The 19,346-nt window shown below is 41.7% G+C and overlaps 2 protein-coding genes across 5 annotated transcripts in view; both read left to right on the top strand.

Annotated features, from left to right (window-relative positions):
- Window positions 1-7,043: 7,043 nt before the first annotated feature.
- LOC110533653 (protein BTG3) lies at window positions 7,044-9,773 on the top strand. 3 transcript variants are annotated; one of them, XM_021618079.2, is made up of 5 exons: window positions 7,044-7,200; window positions 7,875-8,081; window positions 8,252-8,389; window positions 8,617-8,806; window positions 8,909-9,773. In XM_021618079.2, the coding sequence occupies exons 2-5, from the start codon at window positions 7,909-7,911 to the stop codon at window positions 9,122-9,124; spliced, it is 717 nt and encodes a 238-aa protein (XP_021473754.2). In that variant the 5' UTR covers window positions 7,044-7,200; window positions 7,875-7,908; the 3' UTR covers window positions 9,125-9,773. The 3 variants fall into 3 exon arrangements, with proteins under 3 accessions (XP_021473754.2, XP_021473755.2, XP_021473756.2); XM_021618080.2 differs by lacking the exon at window positions 7,044-7,200 and adding an exon at window positions 7,538-7,687; XM_021618081.2 differs by lacking the exon at window positions 7,044-7,200 and adding an exon at window positions 7,610-7,754.
- A 714-nt stretch (window positions 9,774-10,487) lies between these two features.
- LOC110533652 (coxsackievirus and adenovirus receptor homolog) overlaps window positions 10,488-19,346 on the top strand; it is a 106,212-nt gene continuing 97,353 nt past the window's right edge. For both annotated transcript variants that reach the window (XR_005053618.1, XM_036990073.1), the window contains exon 1: window positions 10,488-10,730. Coding sequence is in view for 1 of the 2 variants with exons in the window: in XM_036990073.1 (XP_036845968.1) it covers window positions 10,679-10,730 (52 nt within the window). In the remaining variant the exon portion in view is untranslated. The remainder of the gene's footprint in view (window positions 10,731-19,346) is intronic.

The raw sequence follows: 19,346 nt of genomic DNA, 5'->3' as shown, positions 1-19,346 counted from the left end.
CAAGATTGATTAGGTTAATCTTTGTTGCAAAGCATGTACACGTTTTAAACTATTATATTAATCTGACTATCCACAGAATCGTATTACTGTGTGCGTGTAACCATGCTCAATGAGCCAGATGTTTCACCGGATGTAAATCTGAAGCTTCCAGTTGGAATTTCCACTCACCACCAAATGGCCTAGTGGACAGCAGTCGGAGAAGACCGAGCGAGATGGATTTTGGCCATAGTATGGTGCGCTCGTAAATGTAATGCGTCTATCTACTACAATTTCAGTACACTCTCTTATGAGTGTGCCGGAGCGCAGTATAACTGATGAATTTACTAACGCGCAACACCCCGTTGAATATTACGGGTGTCAGTAAAGGTGCGAAAAAACGTAATTAAATTGTTGGTGCTTAACTGCCGTTGAGGTCAAAACGCTCGAATCAAACCTATTCCCCAGGCAGAGCGTTCAGTGTGCGCCCGATGGGCGAACCGCTTTGAATTTACAAACGGACAATCTGACAACGCTCTGAATTTTCTAACGCCCAGAGATCACTCCTAAAAAATAAAATTAAAAATCACTCCTCCTTCTGCTGATTCTGTACTTCCGAATCCGACAGAGATGGCCGCCTTGCTTCGCGTTCCTAGGAAACTATGCAGTGTTTTGTTTTGTTTTTATGTGTTATTTCTTACATTGTTACCCCGGGAAATATTAGGTTTTATTACATACAGTCGGGACGAACTTAAAAAAACAACAACAAAAAACATTTCGCTACACTCGTATTAACATCTGCTAACCATGTGTATGTGACAAATACATTTGATTTGATTATTCTATGATGTCATGGCGGTCCGCAAACAAACGTTTAAATTGCATACCTACTGTGCTGGAATGTATGATCAATCATGGTGTTCACAATTCTGTACTAACATGAAAATAAAATCCCTACTAACTCCTTTACACTGAGTGTTGTCAGCTACATGTCCCATTATTTGGCATTTAAAACACCACAGTGCAAATGGGACAAATTCTCTGACATTGAAACTAAGGAATCCTTTCTGTACTTTTCCCAGCAAAACTTTCTCAAACCTCAGCATCACTAATAAACTTTCACTTCTTTGACCCACTTTCCTACTGATCAACCCGTTTTTTTGGTTGTTGTTGCTTTTTCCCTTGTTGAAGCACATTTGGCAGTGATTACAGCATCAAGTCTTCTTGAGTGTGACGCTACAAGCTTGGCACACCTATATTTCAGGAATTTCTCACAGTCTTCTCTGCAGATCCTCTTAAGCTCTGTCAGGTTGGATGGGGAGTGTTGCTGCACAACTATTTTCAGGTCGCTCCAGAGATGTTTAATCGGGTTTAAGTTCAGGCTCTGGCTGGGCCACTCAAGGACATTCAGAGACTTGTCCCGAAGCCACTCTTGCGTTGTCTTGGCTGTGTGCTTAGGGTTATTGTCCTGTGGGAAGGTGAACCTTCATCCCAGTCTGAGGTCCTGAGCAGGTTTTCATCAAGGAGCTCTGTACTTTGCTCGGTCTCCCAGTCCCTGCTGCTGAAAAACATCCCAACAGCATGATGCTGCCAACACGCTTCACGATGAGCAGTGCCTGGTTTCATCTAGACGAGACGCTTTGCATTTAGGCCAGAGTTCAATCTTGGTTTCATCAGACCAGAGAATCTTGTTGCTCATGGTCTGAAAGTCTTTAGGTGTCTTTTGGCTAACTCCAAGCGGGCTGTCATGTGCCTTTTACTGAGGCGGGATTTCCGTCTGGCAACTCTACCATAAAGGCCTGATTGGTGGAGTGCTGCAGAGATGGTTGTCCTTTTGGAAGGTTCTCCCGTCTCCACAGAGGAACTCTGGAGATCTCTCAGAGTGACCATTGGGTTCTTGACCAAGGTCCTTCTCCCCCGATTGCTCAGTTTGGCCAGGCGGCCAGCTCTAGGAAGAGTCTTGGTGGTTCCAAACTTCTTCCATTTAAGTGGCCACTGTGTTCTTGGGGACCTTCAATGCTGCAGACATTTTTTGGCACCCTTCCCCAGTTCTGTGCCTCGACCCAATCCTAACTGTGGGACCTTATAGTGACAGGTGTGTGCCTTTTCAAATCATGTCCAATCAATTGAATTTGGCACAGGTGGACTCCAATGTGGGGCGGCAGGGTAGCCTAGTGGTTAGAGCGTTGGACTAGTAACCGGAAGGTTGCGAGTTCAAACCCCCGAGCTGACAAGGTACAAATCTGTCGTTCTGCCCCTGAACAGGCAGTTAACCCACTGTTCCCAGGCCATCATTGAAAATAAGAATTTGTTCTTAACTGACTTGCCTGGTTAAATAAAGGTGTAAAAAAAAAAAAAAAAATGTAGTTGTAGAAACATCTCAAGGATGATCAATGGAAACAGGATGCACCTGATCTCAATTTTGAGTCTCATAGCAAATGGTCTGAATACTTATGTAAAGAATGTATTTTATTTATTTTTTATACATTTGCAGTGAAGGTGTGGGGTACAGAGATGATTTTGGAATGACTCATGTTAAACACTATTATTGCACAAGGAGTAAATCCATACAATTTATTATGTGACTTGTTATGCTTATTTCTACTCCTGGGGCCTGTTGCACAAAACTAGGATAAGGGATTAAGCCAGGATATCTTGGTGATCCTGGCTCAATTGATCCGTAATCCGGTTGCACTAAAGATGGATAGGGGGCAGGAGGATATGTTATGGTATAAATTACCATGGAGATTTATTCTGTGGAGCTAGCCTGCTCCAGACCAGGCTAAATTCCAGGATCTATTTAATCTCATCCCTAATGTCAGTCAGCAGTCACCACAAATGGAAACCAATAGTTATTTCACTGCTCACTATACATTGTTATCACATATAACTAGACCCACTGTTATTTAAACGTTTGTGATCATTAATTTCAATGATTTTGGATAAAAAATGATTTTTAGATGATGTTGCTATCATTAGATAATTTACAGTTTCCCATAGACTATAAGGCTATATATAAAATGCTAGAATATTAGGGCCACAGAGGGGAAAAAAACACAAGTCATAATATTGTAACCAGTTGTTTTAAAGGAGGACAGTTGTTAAAATGACAGATGTGGGGCATTTCGTGAAATTGTACTTCAGTATGGTTTCATAAACAAAGACATGCTGATGTGCCAGAATATTAAGTATCACATTGTCATAAGTATCAAAACTGTAAAAACAATATGTAGCTTTTCTGCAGAAAGAACCAGCCTCATAAATTTATGACTTTATCCTTTTTCTTCAGTGTGGCCCTAGTACTCTGTCATATAAACAAATACACATTCCATATGAATATAAAAACACAATGTGTAACATTATGTTCCTTTATTGAATAAGGACAAAACAAAGCAGGTAAACCATCAGCTCCTTTCAAAACTGAAGTCACAGTGACTCTACAAGATGGAAAGCACAGAATCTAAGCATATTATACAAAATGATACATATACAGACCTTTGAATGTGTATAACACACCCTGCATGTCTGCACACTAAAATAAATGCAGGACAAATCCATACACATCAACTGAACAGACAAATGAATGGATGCAGTAGCCTCCCTGCAGCCTTGTATTACACACAGTATACCGCACAAACATCATAAGAGGCCAAATTCGTCAAAAAACGAACCCAAAAAAACCCAAATTCCTCTGCCACCGCAGGACATATTTAACCAAAATTGAAAGCACACATACTAACTAAAATAATTCAACACATATTGGTCCCTCAGCAGCCGACCACTGTCGTCATCAGGGAAGATTGCCGGATTGTCCCAGTCCATGGCTGGTGGCACTCTGGGGGCCCTCTCCTTCCTCAGGCAGGCCACATTGTGAAGGACAGCACAAGCCACAGTAATATCACATGCCCTAACAGGGCTGACCCTTAATTTGTGAAGGCAGTGAAAGCGTGCCTTCAGGAGGCCAAAGGTCATTTCAACTCTGGCCCTGGTCCTGGCATGGGCATGGTTGTAGGCCTGCTGTGCTTCCTGGGGGTCTGTGAAAGGTGTCAGGAGAAAAGGCTGGCAGCCATACCCCCTGTCTCCCAGCAACACACCAGAGAATTCACCTGTCAACACAAAATCTCATCATTACTACCTCATAAACACAGTGATATTCTTGACACAGCCATGATGGTTATAAATAGGGGTTGTGTGGCTTACCTTGTGATAGGCACTGATAGATTTCAGAGGCCCGAAAGATTCTGGAGTCATGGACTGAGCCAGGCCATTTTGCCACAACATTGCTGATCACACAGTCAGCATTGCAGACCATCTGAAATCATAAGATGAGGAATATTACACCAATCAATGCACATCACTGGCAATGCAGAGTGTTCGTCAATGGACAATATCAAAAAGTTATGTTCACCTTAACATTAATGCTGTGAAAGGATTTCCTATTCACAAAATCGGCCTCATGGGCACCTGAGGGGGCTTTTATCCTTATGTGTGTGCAGTCCACTGCACCAATGACATTGGGGAAACCTGTCACACAAAGTAATGAGTATCCTACTATGTGTTAACAGTTGTCCTGTAATTTGTAGATCCTCTTACCTGCAATCCTATAGAACTCCTCTTTGATGTCACAGAGTCTTCTGTGGCCAGGGAAGGAGATGAAGACATCTGCTAATGCTTTGATAGCCAGACACACACTCCTTATTGTGCGGCAAATTGTGGCCTTGTTCAGCTGTTCTGCATCCCCCACTGAGTACAGGAAGGCTCCACTAGCAAAAAAGCGCAAGGCCACACAAACCATTTGCTCCACACTCAGTGCATGGCTCCGTGCAGTGCGGTGCTTAATCCTGGGACCCAGTAGTCTGCATAGATACCTGATGCCATCTGCAGAAAACCTGTATCTTTCATGTAGATGGTCATCAGGGAAGGCCAGTGGGTCCAACCGGTCCCTGAAGACCCTTTCTCACCTGAAGGCTCTCCTCAGCACAAGTGCTTCTTCATCCACCACATCTCGCACGAATGGGCATGCCATTGTCAGAGCAGAAAGGAACACAAAATTTTGGGCCTTCATATAGGCTAGTGGCCACACCTGGTGCTGGGGGGGGTGGGCAAAAGAGGGCGATGCCTTATAACGATGACTTGGTTGTACTGATTGCTGGGAAAATAAAAAAAACCTTAGAAAGATGCCACCGTCCTGTGTGCTCACAATAAGAGCTCATATGTCATGGCTCACTTGACTTTACGAGAATATACCTAATTTTTATTTTGAGCTGTGTCATCTTCTTGGAGCTGGGGGAGGAAAGAAAAATAATGATTAATACATTTGTGTTACAGTTAGCATACAGTGTACATTGAAGGCATATCTCACCTCCCTCTCAAGTTTTTTTATTTCAAGGTCCAGTTTCCTAATTGTCCTCTTTTTTATTTCGAACTCCAGTGCAAGATTTTCCATCTTTTTCTTCTTGTACTGAATGTCTATGTCTGCCAGTTCTATTTGGCACCGGAGGTGGTTGCCATACAACTTTCTGATAGCTTGTGAGCTCTGTGAACACAATACAATTAGCGCAGCTGGAATTTGGCAGGATGTGGTGTCCTTTTATTAATACGCACTATGTTGCCAGGCTGGTTTTCCCACTGTATAGCATCTGGGTCCTGTAAAAGAAATTAGATTTTTTGATTTTGATGAGGACTCCTCACCATTGTAGAGTAAATAGTACTTTCACAGTCTTAACATGATACCTCATGCCTTCTGGAATCCAGAGAGATGGTCTCCTCCTCATCATCGTCTCCATCATGTGCTGTTGCTGCTGCACTGGGGCCTTCACCCTATCACATTTAATCGGATTCATATTGAAGCTAGTAGACAAGACATGCCAGGCCTACAGTATGCCTTTGATGGAGTACTCACTGGATCAGCATCGTCTGGTGCTTGTGCTGGTGGCTCTAACAGGAACACAGTGCTGCCAGACACTGCAAGGCAATAGGTAAACCAAAGTCAGACAGTCCAAATTGATTCAATATGAATGTGGTTGTATCCCATGTAGAGATGGAAGGACATACCTTGAATGAAGCGGGTGGCATCTTGGGAGGAACCTATGCTCGTCTCTTTCCCCCCAGGGATCCCCTCTAAGACGGGCCTGCCTTTATTTAGCTCCAAGGCCATGTCCTCTGCTGGGGTAAGGTCAGCCTTTGGTGACCCACCACCCGTGCCTTGTCTGTGGGTATTCTTTTTCACTGCTAAAACAGTACAGACAATGTGTGAGCAGGCACCTTCTGGGTACAATATATGCTTGTGCTTTGTTAAATATTAGTCAGGGACCATACCATTCTGCAGAATGTTCTTGTATTTGATTTTGACCTGCTGCCATGTCCGTTTTGGCCCGTTCATGTTTAATCTACACACACACACACACACACACACACACACTTAATGGAGTCACACTGCAAAAAATTACTTGGTATTTTTGTCTTGTTTTCAGTAAAAATATCAAAATTTTTATCATAGCTTTATACAGTGTGATGGAGTTACTTTACACAATTTCACTCATATCTGCAGTGCATTTCAATAAAAAAAATTAACCGTTTCATAATTACAGTACAACTGCATTTTTGGAGATGTGAATTAAATATTTGAATTGTAATTGTGATGTTTCAGCGGAGCGGTGAGTGTGTAATTGTGCACTACTTACGCATTCAGGCGGTCTGCAATACTTTGCCACGCTTTTTCTCTTTGCTTTATCACTGTGGCGGTGTTGCCTTTCTTCTTAATTATATCTTTTACCTCCTCGTATGCCTCCATGAGGATTTGTGCTTCCGACGGGGAAAAGTACGCGGCTCTAGTTGCCATGGTAAATCAGTTAATCTGTGATCTGTGGCGGGGTCTATTTGAGTGAGCCGTGAGCGCGCACCTATCCAGGATTGGTTTCACCTGGCTTAATGAATCCGTGTCTGCTCATCCTGGCTTGGTCTTTGTGCAACCAATTAAGCCTGGACGCACATGTTTTGGCTTCATTGAGCTCAGCTGAGTCATTTATCCCGGATGTCTTAATTCTACTTTTGTGCAACAGGCCCCTGAACTTATTTAGGCTTGCCATAACAAAGGGGTTGAATACTTATTGCCACACGGAAGTGTCGTCATCGTTTGTGGCGCTGGCAGAATACTAATGAGGTTCAAACATTCATGAGTCGAGCTGGCAACAGTTGTCCACATGTTGATGAGCAGCAAATACGGTATATGATTGCTTTTTTTGTTTTTGTAATTTTGTGAAATCGGACAGCTTTTGCAATGTAGTTTACAAAGTTTGCTTCTTTAACATTATTTATAACTTGCTCGTTTTTTTAGCTAGATAATATAGCTAGCTACAGTAAGGTTAGTCTAGTAGCTAAATTAGCTATCACAAATCAAGTTCTTCAATCATGCTGTTTGTGAACTTTACTCTTAGCTAGCTTCACCTGAAAAGTTGCCCCCAAATGTCTGCAATTAATACATACATAATGCATGTCCAACTACATAATTTGTAAAGGTTTTGTTGTGCGCTAGCCAGCTATGACTCACGGGCAGTCACATGGCTAAACTGGATTTATGCGTCACAGCGCGCCTTTCTGGACGAACACCCGCCAGACTGTAATGCCCTTTGGCTTTAACAATAGTTAACCTGCTAAATTAGCTTAATGTTTACATGCAACGAGTTCTTGGCAGCCTGTTTTGTGTTGTAAGGTAGGCTTTGCTTGCTACATACTTCAAGGGCATTGAGATTCATTGATGGATGAAACCACTCATGGGGGTAACATGTTGCTTCCTATTATAGCTAGGCTAACTTGTGTATAGGCTAAAGTTGATTGTTTGTTGTCAAATGTGGTAGCTAGCTACTAATCTGACAAAATACACGCTCTTATATCTTTAGAATTTGGACCATCATTACAGCACATCAGTGAAACATGAAAAAAGAGATTGCAGCAGTGGTGTTGTTCCTGAAAAGACTGATCAAAAAGGTGGAAAAGTTGGACACCCAGAAAGTGGACATGTTTGTGGAGCAGTTGACTGTTGCCCTGCAGGAGAAGTTCAGGGGGCATTGGTACCCTGACAACCCCAGCAAAGGACAGGCCTTCAGGTAACTTTACTGATATGACCCCAGTCTGTTGCCTTGCTCTCACTATTTTGACATTCATACCAGTAGTTTTATGAACCTCCAGTCTAGGGCATCATGAGTAAGGTGTGTTTTTGATATGCAGTGATTTGTATGATTGGAGTTATCAATGTATTGTATACTCTACTTCGCAGGTGTATTCGGCTGAACAGGTTGCAGAAGGAGGATCCAGAGTTGCTGCGGGCCTGCCAGGAGAGTGGGGTTCAGTACAAGGACCTTGGCCTGCCCAGAGAACTCACTCTGTGGGTAGACCCTGGGGAGGTGTGCTGCAGGTCAGTCTGTCTTATTTAAAAGCATTGGATTTGTGTAACTATTGTCTGGAAGGCGTTAAATCATTTACAGGAGAGTGTGCAAGTTCACACTTTGGGAGATGGGTAGACAATTGGTATGCAGCCTCAGTTGTTACATTGTTTACCAGTCAAGTAACTAAATTGTTGATATACATTCAGTGATCGAGCATCACAAGTCTTGTTGGCTTCTTCCTTTCATTATCGCGCAGGTATGGAGAGAAGAACCATGCTTTCACGGTGGCCAGTTTCTTTGGTGATGAGACTGTGACTAAGAAGGTGACCAGTGCCGTGGAGAGGGTGACGTCTGACTACCACTCCGGTTCATCTTCAGAGGAGGATAGTGGCCTCAGGGAAACTCGTCCATCCACTACCTGCCCCCAAAATCACCACACATACCAGGTACAACCAGTAATGTAGTGTTTCCATACAGAATACCTCCTTGGTCAGCACTGACAATGGGTCAATTTAAATTATATTTACCACATGTTTTATTGTTCATAGGTGATCTACCCATCTGCTCCTCTGTGGTGTCAAGCGCCCAATCAAAAGAAGATGGGGCCTGGTAAAGGATATAACGTCCCTCCACGTCCTCCTCGCTATGGCTTCAGACCTCAAGGCAGACCCACCCAGCCCTTCAGACACAAAGGCTTGGTTCTGCCTGGCCAGAGAGGGGGGCTCGGATACTGGGGTGGCACTCCAGGCCTGGCTTACTGTTAGGGACCACTGTAGCAAGTGTTGATGTTAGTATTAGCCTGTTCCAGGTTCCCTGAGCTGTTGAGGGTAACCACTAGAGCAAGCAATAGTTCATGGGTGACAGGTAGCCTTGCGGTTAAGAGTGTTGGGTCAGTAACTGAAAGGTTGCGGGTTTGAATCTCCGAGCCGACTAGGTACATCTGTTGATGTGCCATTGAGCAAGGCACTTAACCCTTAGTGCTCCTGTAAGTCGCTTTGGAGAAGTGTCTGCTAAGTGACTGAAATGTTAGAGGGAAGGGGAAGGAAGTGGCAAACAAAGTCCACCAAGATGTTTGACCACATTTTTAATGTATTTTTGTAGTGAGATAGTCACTGGAATTTGTTATTTTTATGGTAAGAACATTAACTCTTTACACTTGAGAGAATTTGTATTCTTGTGAGTAAAATAATTAGTTGTAATGGATAAGGAATATAGGAATTTGATGTGTATTTTATAGCTATGAAGATATATTTACTGTATTTATTTTTGATGGGTTAATTGTATGTTACCTCCTACTGTACTGTCCATCAGTTATGTTCCAATGAGAAATTGTTTTATTTATTCAGTGTATTAGTATTATGAATTGCGCTTACCACTTAAATTCTGAGACATTAAACACATGTTCTAATCCTACCTCAATGCTGTTGCCTTCACACCATCAGAGGCCATATCTGGTAAATATTAAATAACTTAATATTTGAACAACCTGTAGGCCTACAGTACACACAATCAAAAGAAGCATGTAGGTATATGGATGACACCTGTTCAATTCAGTCTTTCTGATGCTGTTCAAAGGCATGTTTGCAATGTCACAGGCTACGTTTTAAAGCTTTTCCAAACATTCTTATAGCTTGTCTGGTTTACAGTATTACAAATGGTTGAACAGTAAAATGACAATTTAACTATTGGGAAGCTGTGTTCATTGTTGTATTGCTGGCTTCACGTGCTCGGGCGAAATATTGTAGGAAACTGGGAAGAGGTAAGTCCCACATGATTGTGTTCAAGCCGTTGGAAATCAAATTACTATTCAACCAATACGATTTTAGCTAGCTTGAAAAGCTTGCTGACATTGCTAATAAAGTTAGCTGGCTTATTAAACATTCACAATATGGTCAGACTAGCTACATTATCCATATTGATAAGGTTGTAATTGTCAAAAGCGGATTCATTTTGGGGTAAAAGGTCTGGTGAAACGTCGCAACTCGGCTAACATTTTCTCCGAGTAGTTTCCCTCCTGTAATTCAGACTTGGGTCATTCAAGTGACATTTCCCACTGGGAACTAGGAGTTTCCGGCAGCACTTGAACGCGGCATAATAGCCTAATACGGTAGGGGGCGTGAAAGTATCTTGGTACACTAGACTTTGTTACCCTCCGGAAATCACGTGTCTAGACTCCTGCTCTCCTATGCACCTGCTGAGGCGAAAAAGGATCGGAGAGTTTTGATGCTTCGGGAGAGTGGTTTGTCTGTCAGGAGCGCCGCAGAAGTTATTTTTTCAACCGAGTTTTAAAGGAAAAGTATTGGAATAGACAGAAAGGAATGGATTTCTCGATATCCCACCTCTGCTCTCTATTGATTATTCTCATTGCAGGTAAGTTTTGCTTCCACCGGGTACTTTTTTTTAATCCGCAATTTTCAAAAGAGCGATCGAAAATGGAGTGGTGAGTATGCAACGTTACACAGGTCGTCTCACTCGTTGCGCTGGCGAGCAACATGCTAAAAAGTAAACTTTTAGATGTTTGCGACTAAAATAACGATATGGTAGGCTGCTCTATGGAATTACATGTGACGTAACTTTACTTCAGATTATACTCACTTGGTTACTCCTGTTTTCACTGAAAGAATATTGAAAATAGCATTTTAACATAGTTTTGCTAGCTAGCGTTAGCTGAGAATTCCAAATTGCATCACTGGTCAAAATGTGTGATCACCCCAAATTCCATGCAGGAATTGTGAAATTCCATACTAGAGCCTATTATTCTTCAATTGACAGGAAATTATTTTCACTTCAAGAATGTAATTTTTCGAACACATGGTTTATTTTATTTTATGGTTATTTCATGTGCCTGAGCTAGCTGTTACGTCGTGGGAGAAATTGGTTCATTCCGCAACGCATTTTTGAACGCAACCTATCAAGCGATGTTTTTGTTTTGCATTAGTTAGTGCATAACGTTAACACACAATAAATAGCCTGATCTGCCTTAGAACCTGTAAAGGGCTTCAAAGTGCTGCAGTTTCTGTCAGCCATCTGCCAATACCATGTAAACTTTATCCCCCTCCCGCGCCAAGGGTGTGCTTTTTACACCCAGAGAGAAATGAATTACATGTTAGCTGTTTATCGACCAGATTTATGTCCATTAAATATGTTAATGTTACTGTGAGTGTGTCATTTCAGCCATTAGGCCTATATTTAGTGTAGCCCGTTTTAATATTTCCTTTAGCCCTATAGATATAGAACAGAGCCTAATTAGCTTTGATTCACAATCCCCCCCCCCCCCCCCCCCCAAAAAAAAAAGTAATCTGCCGAGCAACAACACCATGTTCAAATGTCCTGCTCTAGTTAATAAATAGTAGTGAACAAAGATTGGGGCTGGAGATATGTAGATTTGGTATGGTAGACACTGTGGTATCATGCAGCTTGAACTCTCTGGGACCTGTTGAAATGGATATTGGCTCTCATGACATCTAGTTTGGATGGAAATTACCCTCGTTATCAGCAGGTCAGGCGATGCAGATGGGTTATCATTTATTACCTATAAAATAAAAATACATGTTTTTCATCTGGGATGCCCATTATACAGATTGTATTATTGCCGGTGGGTAGCTCAGTGCTGGAGGGTAATTTAGCACTCTTATTATTTGTGTCCTTGTTGCTGTCCTGGAATTTACACTGAAATCAGCCCTTTCCTCCTCCTCTCTCACCACAGAAATGAAACCATGGTACTGTAGGTCAGTTGGTTCTCAAACCTTTTGATCCACAACCCCCAAAAAGAAGTGGTTCAAAGCTTTTGACCTAGCGCACACAATCCCTGAACAAATGTAGCCTGCCATTGATGCATTTTTTTAAAGTAAGATACAGAAATTAACTGTTTTACTCCTGCATTTTGAGCTTAGTCATTCATGTTAGCAGTCAATATCATCTAGGGATATCATGTCACTTCTCTGGAGTCCACAGAAAGCAGGATCATACGGCCTACCTGTATGCAGCGGTTGGATGGAAAGCATGATCTGTCTAACCTTTTTCTTGCTCACAAATATCGTAATTACTTTGTCAGAATGTTAAATCTTCATCCCATATGTATGGAAGGCATTACGATGTTACAGCTATCTTTAGATATAGCCAGTAGGCCCATATACTGGGGTATATAATTGACCCACCCAAACTAGACCTATCTGAAATATGAAAATGATCAATGAAGTCGCCAGGTTCTTCTGGCAAAGATGCGTCCATAGCAGATTGCTAAACTGTATTCTACATCTTCCATGGAGTATTGAATAAGAAAGTTGAATAAGAAACTAAAAAAATATTGCTCTGACCGCGAAGAGCCACGGGCAGAGCAATGTCGTTCCTCTCCACTGGTTACAGATAAAAGCCCTGCAATAATGAAGTGCTTTGTTTACACAGGCAGGCACATCTCTTTCTGCTGTGTTAAAGGTTTGGTTAGGGGTGTTATACTAGCCCAACAATGTGGTTTTTGTTCATGCTGTACATTGTTGTACATTGTTGTACATTAGTGGAGAGGCTCATCACTATTATAATGGCTTCATGAGCTCATCATTTGGGGCACTGTCCCACTTCAGTAGAGTAGACAAGCATGGCATTTTTACCAGACTTATCATGGCATTCATCTGACATGGCACAATGATGCATAGGCAGCCTCTTCACAATTGGGATTCAATGCAACTTGGGCATTTCTTTAAATGAAGTATGCCTAGCCTAGCCTATAAATTAGGCTTAATGAAGATTATATTATTGTATAAGGCCTAGGCCTACATAAGTGCTTCACAAATAATTTGCAAGAATATAAAGTAAAGGGTGTCGAGGGTTATAGTTGGATTTCTGAGATGTAACCGTTTTCATATAGGCTAGCTTTGCCAACTGAAACAAATGAGCTTTTACAGGGAGCTCAACGTCAAAGGTGATTCTCCTCTTTCCGAGGCTTGTGTCAAGGCTGTGTCTAAGGCGCTTTCTGTCCTGGCGGTCCTGGCTACAATAAGCAGATGCCAGTAAACATCCTCCAGCCAGTCAGCACTTGACTGTGTTGGTTTAAGTTGTGGGGCCTGGCCAGTTATTTTCACAGAAACCTGATGAGGTCTCCTGTAGAGCTGGCTGTGGACTGGTCAGTGCTGAGTGAAGCTGGGGACCTAGGGTAAGGTAAACGCAGAGAGACTAAGGGTGCAGCAGACCTTGGATGTTGTTACCTGATAAGCATGCTGCACTCCACTGTGCCAGCTGTAAGCTTGTTGCTAGGATACCTTGTGAAAACAAGCAAGTAGATCCTGGGAGTGTGATTGGGTTTGGGTCTCATTCAAATGAAGCCTTTCTCTATTGTATGGGTGGGTCTGAAAGAACTCCTTTGAGTCAATCTCATAAACTAAATTCTTTCACAAATGTTTTTATTTGTTCACTTAAGCAATAATACATTAGAGGCCATGTGAAATCTTTATCATGACTGTGACGTGGTATAATAAAAATGTCATAACACATGGACTCAAGTGTATTATTGCTTTTTATACTGCGAGTTACCAGCATTAAAAAGCTAAATTATTCCCAAACAATACATTTTTCAACAAACCGCGATGCTACATTCACTAACACTGGTTGTCAAGTGCAATTTTAGGTGTTCTCTGGTCATTAGTTCTATTCATTTTGACTGTCAGGTAAAGCAAAACTACCCGAGTACTGGTTGATAGTTCCATAACTTTGCAGGTTGCTGTGGCAAACAAAAATAGCCCCCCCCCTCCCTGCTAGCTAGCCTACTACTCAGCTCACACAATCACTTCAGATTGAAGCTGGAAAGATGGCAAACTAGCTGCATTTCTTTGCATATATCCTTAACAATTATGCTGATTTTATCATTTCGACTGACTGAGAAAAGCCTTACGTCTGTCTCTTCCCAACTCCCAACATGTTCTTTATTATGGTACACAGTGGAGATCAAATTTCAATATTGCAACATTGTTTGTAAATGTCAGATGTCTATATGCTTTTTACAGTGGTGCTCATGTTTGTAAGTTTCATGGCTTGGCAGTTGATCTGTAAAAGTAGTGCGTTGCTAGGTAACAATGTAAACTATGGCACTTTTTATGAACCTGGCCATGTGTATGTTGTTGTATATAATGGGCGCGATAGACTCTAACAATGGGAATTCCAAACCACCCGTTGTATAATTAAGCAATATGGCCCGGAGGAGGTGTTGTATATAGCCTTTAGCCGTGGTATATTGGTCATATACCACAGAACCCAGAGGTGTCTGATTGCTATTATAAACGGGTTACCAACGTAATTAGAACAGTAAAAATCTTTTAGTCATACCCACAGCTTTCAGCCAATCAGCATTCAGGGCTCGCACCACCTGGTTTATAAATGGTCTTCGGCTATTGTTAGCTGATCACGGCCAGGGTGAGGTTCTTTTGTCCTTTCTTAAACGCACCCTTTTGACTCAAACAAGAATATCATATTGTAGTATCTCAAAGTAGAGTGGAGTTTCAGGCAGCCAGTCAGCCTAGTTTTCAGTTACCCTGTTTGAAATAAATCAATATTTATTATGCTCAGGTGATAATCCATATTGCACTAGAACATATCAGTTTATTTCTATATTTCACTGTTTGGAAAGTCTGCCCTTTATCTAGAAACGGACACAAAGCAAGAGCGATAAGAGAAGGCATCATGAACTGTTCAACCTGAGCTATTGTCATTCATGGGCCCAATGTAGACGGGCAGTGTTGGCTTGAGGTCATCATTTCAAATTCAGTTCTCGTGACATGGCTGCAACAGTTGCATCCCTCCTCTCATTCTGGCAGCAGCGAGCTTCACCTCCAACCCAACATCCGCCCGCTCGGCCCCAGTCACTCACTTACTCACTCTGCCCGAGGCCCCGTTTCGTCCTTGGAATATAAAGCAAGAACATGTAGAATTGGATTACACTCCGGGGACGATGCTGCTGTGTCCTTCACAATCTCATGATGAGGACGACAGCCCATGAATATTCAGAGACCCAGGCGGACCTTAAATATTTTAACATGCTGGAGTCGTACAGGCCCTGCGTCGAGTGAAGCCTTGTTCCCTCGTCTGCCCGGGAGTGCGAAACGACGCTGATCCCTAACCCGAAACACACTCGCTAACCCCCTCCCTTTTTAAAAATGTCATCCTTTCATTTTCGGTTTGGAGAGCGAGTGGACCATTAAGTCGTCCCGATTGCATTCCATTACGGCCAGTGATCATGATTAATAGTAGCTCTTGTTTTCAAGCCTCATTTACAAGCTGGCGGGGATGCCACTGTATTCAGAGTTAATTCCTTATTCACAAGTTTTTATTTGACTAGGCAAGTCAGTTAAGAACAGTTTCTTATTTACAATGACGGCCTACCCCGGCCAAACCTTAAACCGGACGATGCTGGGATAATTTTGCGCTGCCCTATGGGACTCCCAATCACGGCTGGTTGTAATACAGCTTGGAATCGAACCAGGATCTGTAGTGCCGCCTCTAACACTGAGATGCAGTGCCAAAGCACTAGCCTACACAGGGAGGAGCTATTAGTAACCCTTCAATGCTGAAAGGGGGCCTAAGTTAAAAAAGTTTCTGAATCCCTGGGCTAGCCCATCAATGTTTTAATGAGGGAATAAAGTGAATTGTGACTGGTAAAGATATGTAAGGTAGGATTGGTGCAGGGTTGTGTTCATTAGGAACCTGGGCTTGTCCAATACGAAATGTAATTTTAAATTTTACTCGTTGCACAACGTATGTTGCTTGCTTAATGATTACAATGCAGATGTGCCATAAAATATTGGTGGATGTGCACTATTGAATGGAATCTTCCCTGTGTTTGTGTGGTGTGTTTTAACCTTTCAATAACAAAAAAAAGGTTACGGTGTTGCTGATTCTCCCCTCACATCAGTCATCAGGCCGAAGGTCTGTTAAGATGATGAACACCCCACCACGTCCATCACTGGGTCACTTGATGATCACATATGCACAGCCCTGCAACGCCCTCCATCCCGAAATAAGGAATAATGGTCCCTGATGGATAAATGGCTAACTGTGACGGAAATATAATTTTTCAAATTCACCTGTTTGATCGCTCAACTGCCCTGCTCCTGTAGAAGAATGACTAGGCGAAAGGACCCAAGGAGCGTTTATCATGCATGGTATGAGGGATTTCTTTGCCAAATTTGGGCCATCTTTTGTTATCCACTTCTCTTATTAAATAAAATAAAAAATGAGAAAATGAACTTTCATTTGGAGCATGGATTTACAGTCAATGGCAGAAGCTTAAGGTCAAGTGTGCCAGAGGTCGCGTTAGAGTTAAGAAATCTGCATTTTCAAAACGCGGGCAATCCAAAAATTTGCATTGTAAACCATTCCACCTGCGTTTGATATTGAAAGTCAACGTCCGCAGCTAGTTTTTCTTTACAGAAAATACATTAGTGCAAAACATTCGGTAGGAAATAGCTTCACTTTCATCCGAAGTGCAACACTATTTGGCAAGCAGCCACACAAGGAAATGTGCTTACAATGAAAAAGCAAGGTCTTTTTTTGCAAAAAAAGGGGGGTTTGGATCACATTACTGGCTGAAAGTGAACGAGTGATGCACGTTTGGAGCAATACTGGCTGTATCTAAGGCTCAGCCAATCGTTCACATAACAGAATGCAGCAGGCGACTGAAGAGGGAGGAGACAACCAATTTGCTATTAGCAGCATTAGCGCATGCTCTGGAAAGACAGCAGAGAGTAGAAAGGCTGTTTGCCAGTTACAGCAGCGCATCCCCTGAACGATAAGAGGTCGGTGAGAAGCCTGACCACGGAGACGGGGGTGAGAAGGTGACGAAAGTGTACTTCATGAGCTGTAACCGAAAAACAACTGAAATTTGGAAAGTTTGAGGCGAGGGAGAAAGTGTGGTGGAACAAGTAACGTTATTGTTAGTGTTAAGTATCTTGCTAGCTGGATCGAATTCGCCGTTAGCTAGCCAGAGAAATGTTGAGCAACATTAGCAAACTTAACTCATCAAACAATTGAGTTTATGGTGTGAAAATTAGCTGGCTAATGAAGGCAGACGGCTAACTTTAGCTAGCTAACGGTACAACATCAGATGAGCTAACGTTAGCAATCTAACCAATTAGCTATAGTATTAATTTGTATAACGTTACGACTCCTTGCTATTCCGCAAATTATAATGCTTTAGTTGCTGCTTACTGGACCCTGGCAATCGGTGTGAAATGTTGACTAGTTAACTAATGTTTTCCCTCTACAATATGTGGTTCATTTTCAGGATGAAATAATTAAACTGAAGGGCACAGAGTTGAAAGCAACACCACACACTTCCCATCTTTCTCACTTTTTCAATAGAGTGGATGAATGTTATTTTTGCACACATGTAGCCTTGTGCACATGATCAATGTCTACTATAGTGGCCACTATAATGGAGCAAAAATAGAATGCCTGTTTCATTCTATTTCTACTTTAAGATGTTTTTTTCCCCAAGTGCAGCGTGTGTGTGTGTGTGTGTGGTCACAAGTGTTCTATTATAAAGGCTGTCATGGCTAACTGCAATATTTGTGTATTGTTTTTTCTAAATGCGTGAGTCATTTGCAGTTTAGTCTAGGCAATAAATAATTGGATTACTTTTTTATTTTTACATCTTTTAGCTGTGAGTTAGGTTCACATTAACCACTTTGTATTTTACACACAGACTGATCATGTAGATCATATTATTTTGTTTAATTAGTTAAAACCTACATTTCCTCCTAGCAGGGATTTTTTTTCTTCATGTTTCTGTGCAAAAAAAGTGTCACCTTTTTGGGTCCTCACCAGTTTGCATCCCTGTACATGACCTAATGTTATGCTTGAAATTGATCTTACATTTTACTAGAGAAAATTAGGCTACACCAAGACAATCACTGGAGGAAATTAACTACACATTAGTCTGATGCCGAGTAGAAATGACAAAAAAATAGCATTTTAAATCTGCGTTTACAAAACACATATTATATATATATATTTTCTGCGTTAACGCTACTCCTGGTGTGCAGGTCTCTAAAAACCTTAAGTCTGCCTCTTTTTTTTCTTTCTCACAAATGAGTCCTAAGCAATGGATCTGAAACTTAAAGATGCACCATGCAGAAATCACTCCCGGATTATCTGTTTGCTGAAATTCGAATAGTTCGCATAATTTAAATTTGTAACACAACAAGCAACTATACTGTAGTGAATTATTGTACCATCTACACCGCTGTGAAATATGTTTTCCATAACCAAAAATATTTTGTTTACAGTTGTTTGAAGTTGGTGTACAAAAGTAAAAGATGCAAGAATGAAATTTAAGAATGAGAAGTAGTGATGCACCGTTATGAAATTTTTGGCCGATACCAATATCCTATATTTTCCTTGCCAACAACTGACAACGATAAACCGATATTTACAATTTTAGCGGCCTTTTAAGTGTTCTAGTATAGTTAACACACACACATGGACGCAGGCGTCTAAGGCACTGCATCTCAGTGCAAGAGGTGTCACTACAGTCCCGGTTTGAATCCAGGCCCTATCACATCCGGCTGTGATTGGGAGTATCATAGGGCGGCGCACAATTGGCCCAGTGTCGTCTGGCCATCATTATAAATAAGAATTTGTTCTTAACTGACTTGCCCAGTTAAATAAAGTTTACGCACACCACACTGACCAAAAAGTTATTTTGTTGGCATTTATGTATGTCCCCCTTACCAGTAAAATATCATCTAAAGCTATTTCTTACACTTACTTGCTGTTCTGTTTCGTTGTTCATTTGTTCAGTTGTTTCATTCTCATCCAGGATTTCTATGGAACGCCGTTTTGGTCTTTGCGTGTCAAAGATGCATGTCAAATAACACATCTGTTTCAGTTACTATAGTTAGCTAGGTGTCATCTAAAATAACCCTAATTTATAAAATGGTTCTTATTTGACTAATGGTGGGGTGACCCATCTATGTGAAGCTAGCACAATAAGGATTAACC

This window comes from Oncorhynchus mykiss, chromosome 10 (genome assembly GCF_013265735.2).
Source record: "Oncorhynchus mykiss isolate Arlee chromosome 10, USDA_OmykA_1.1, whole genome shotgun sequence".
Taxonomy (NCBI): domain Eukaryota; kingdom Metazoa; phylum Chordata; class Actinopteri; order Salmoniformes; family Salmonidae; genus Oncorhynchus; species Oncorhynchus mykiss.
The sequence above is the reverse complement of the archived record's forward strand: the minus strand, read 5'-3'. Positions and strand labels throughout refer to the sequence as shown.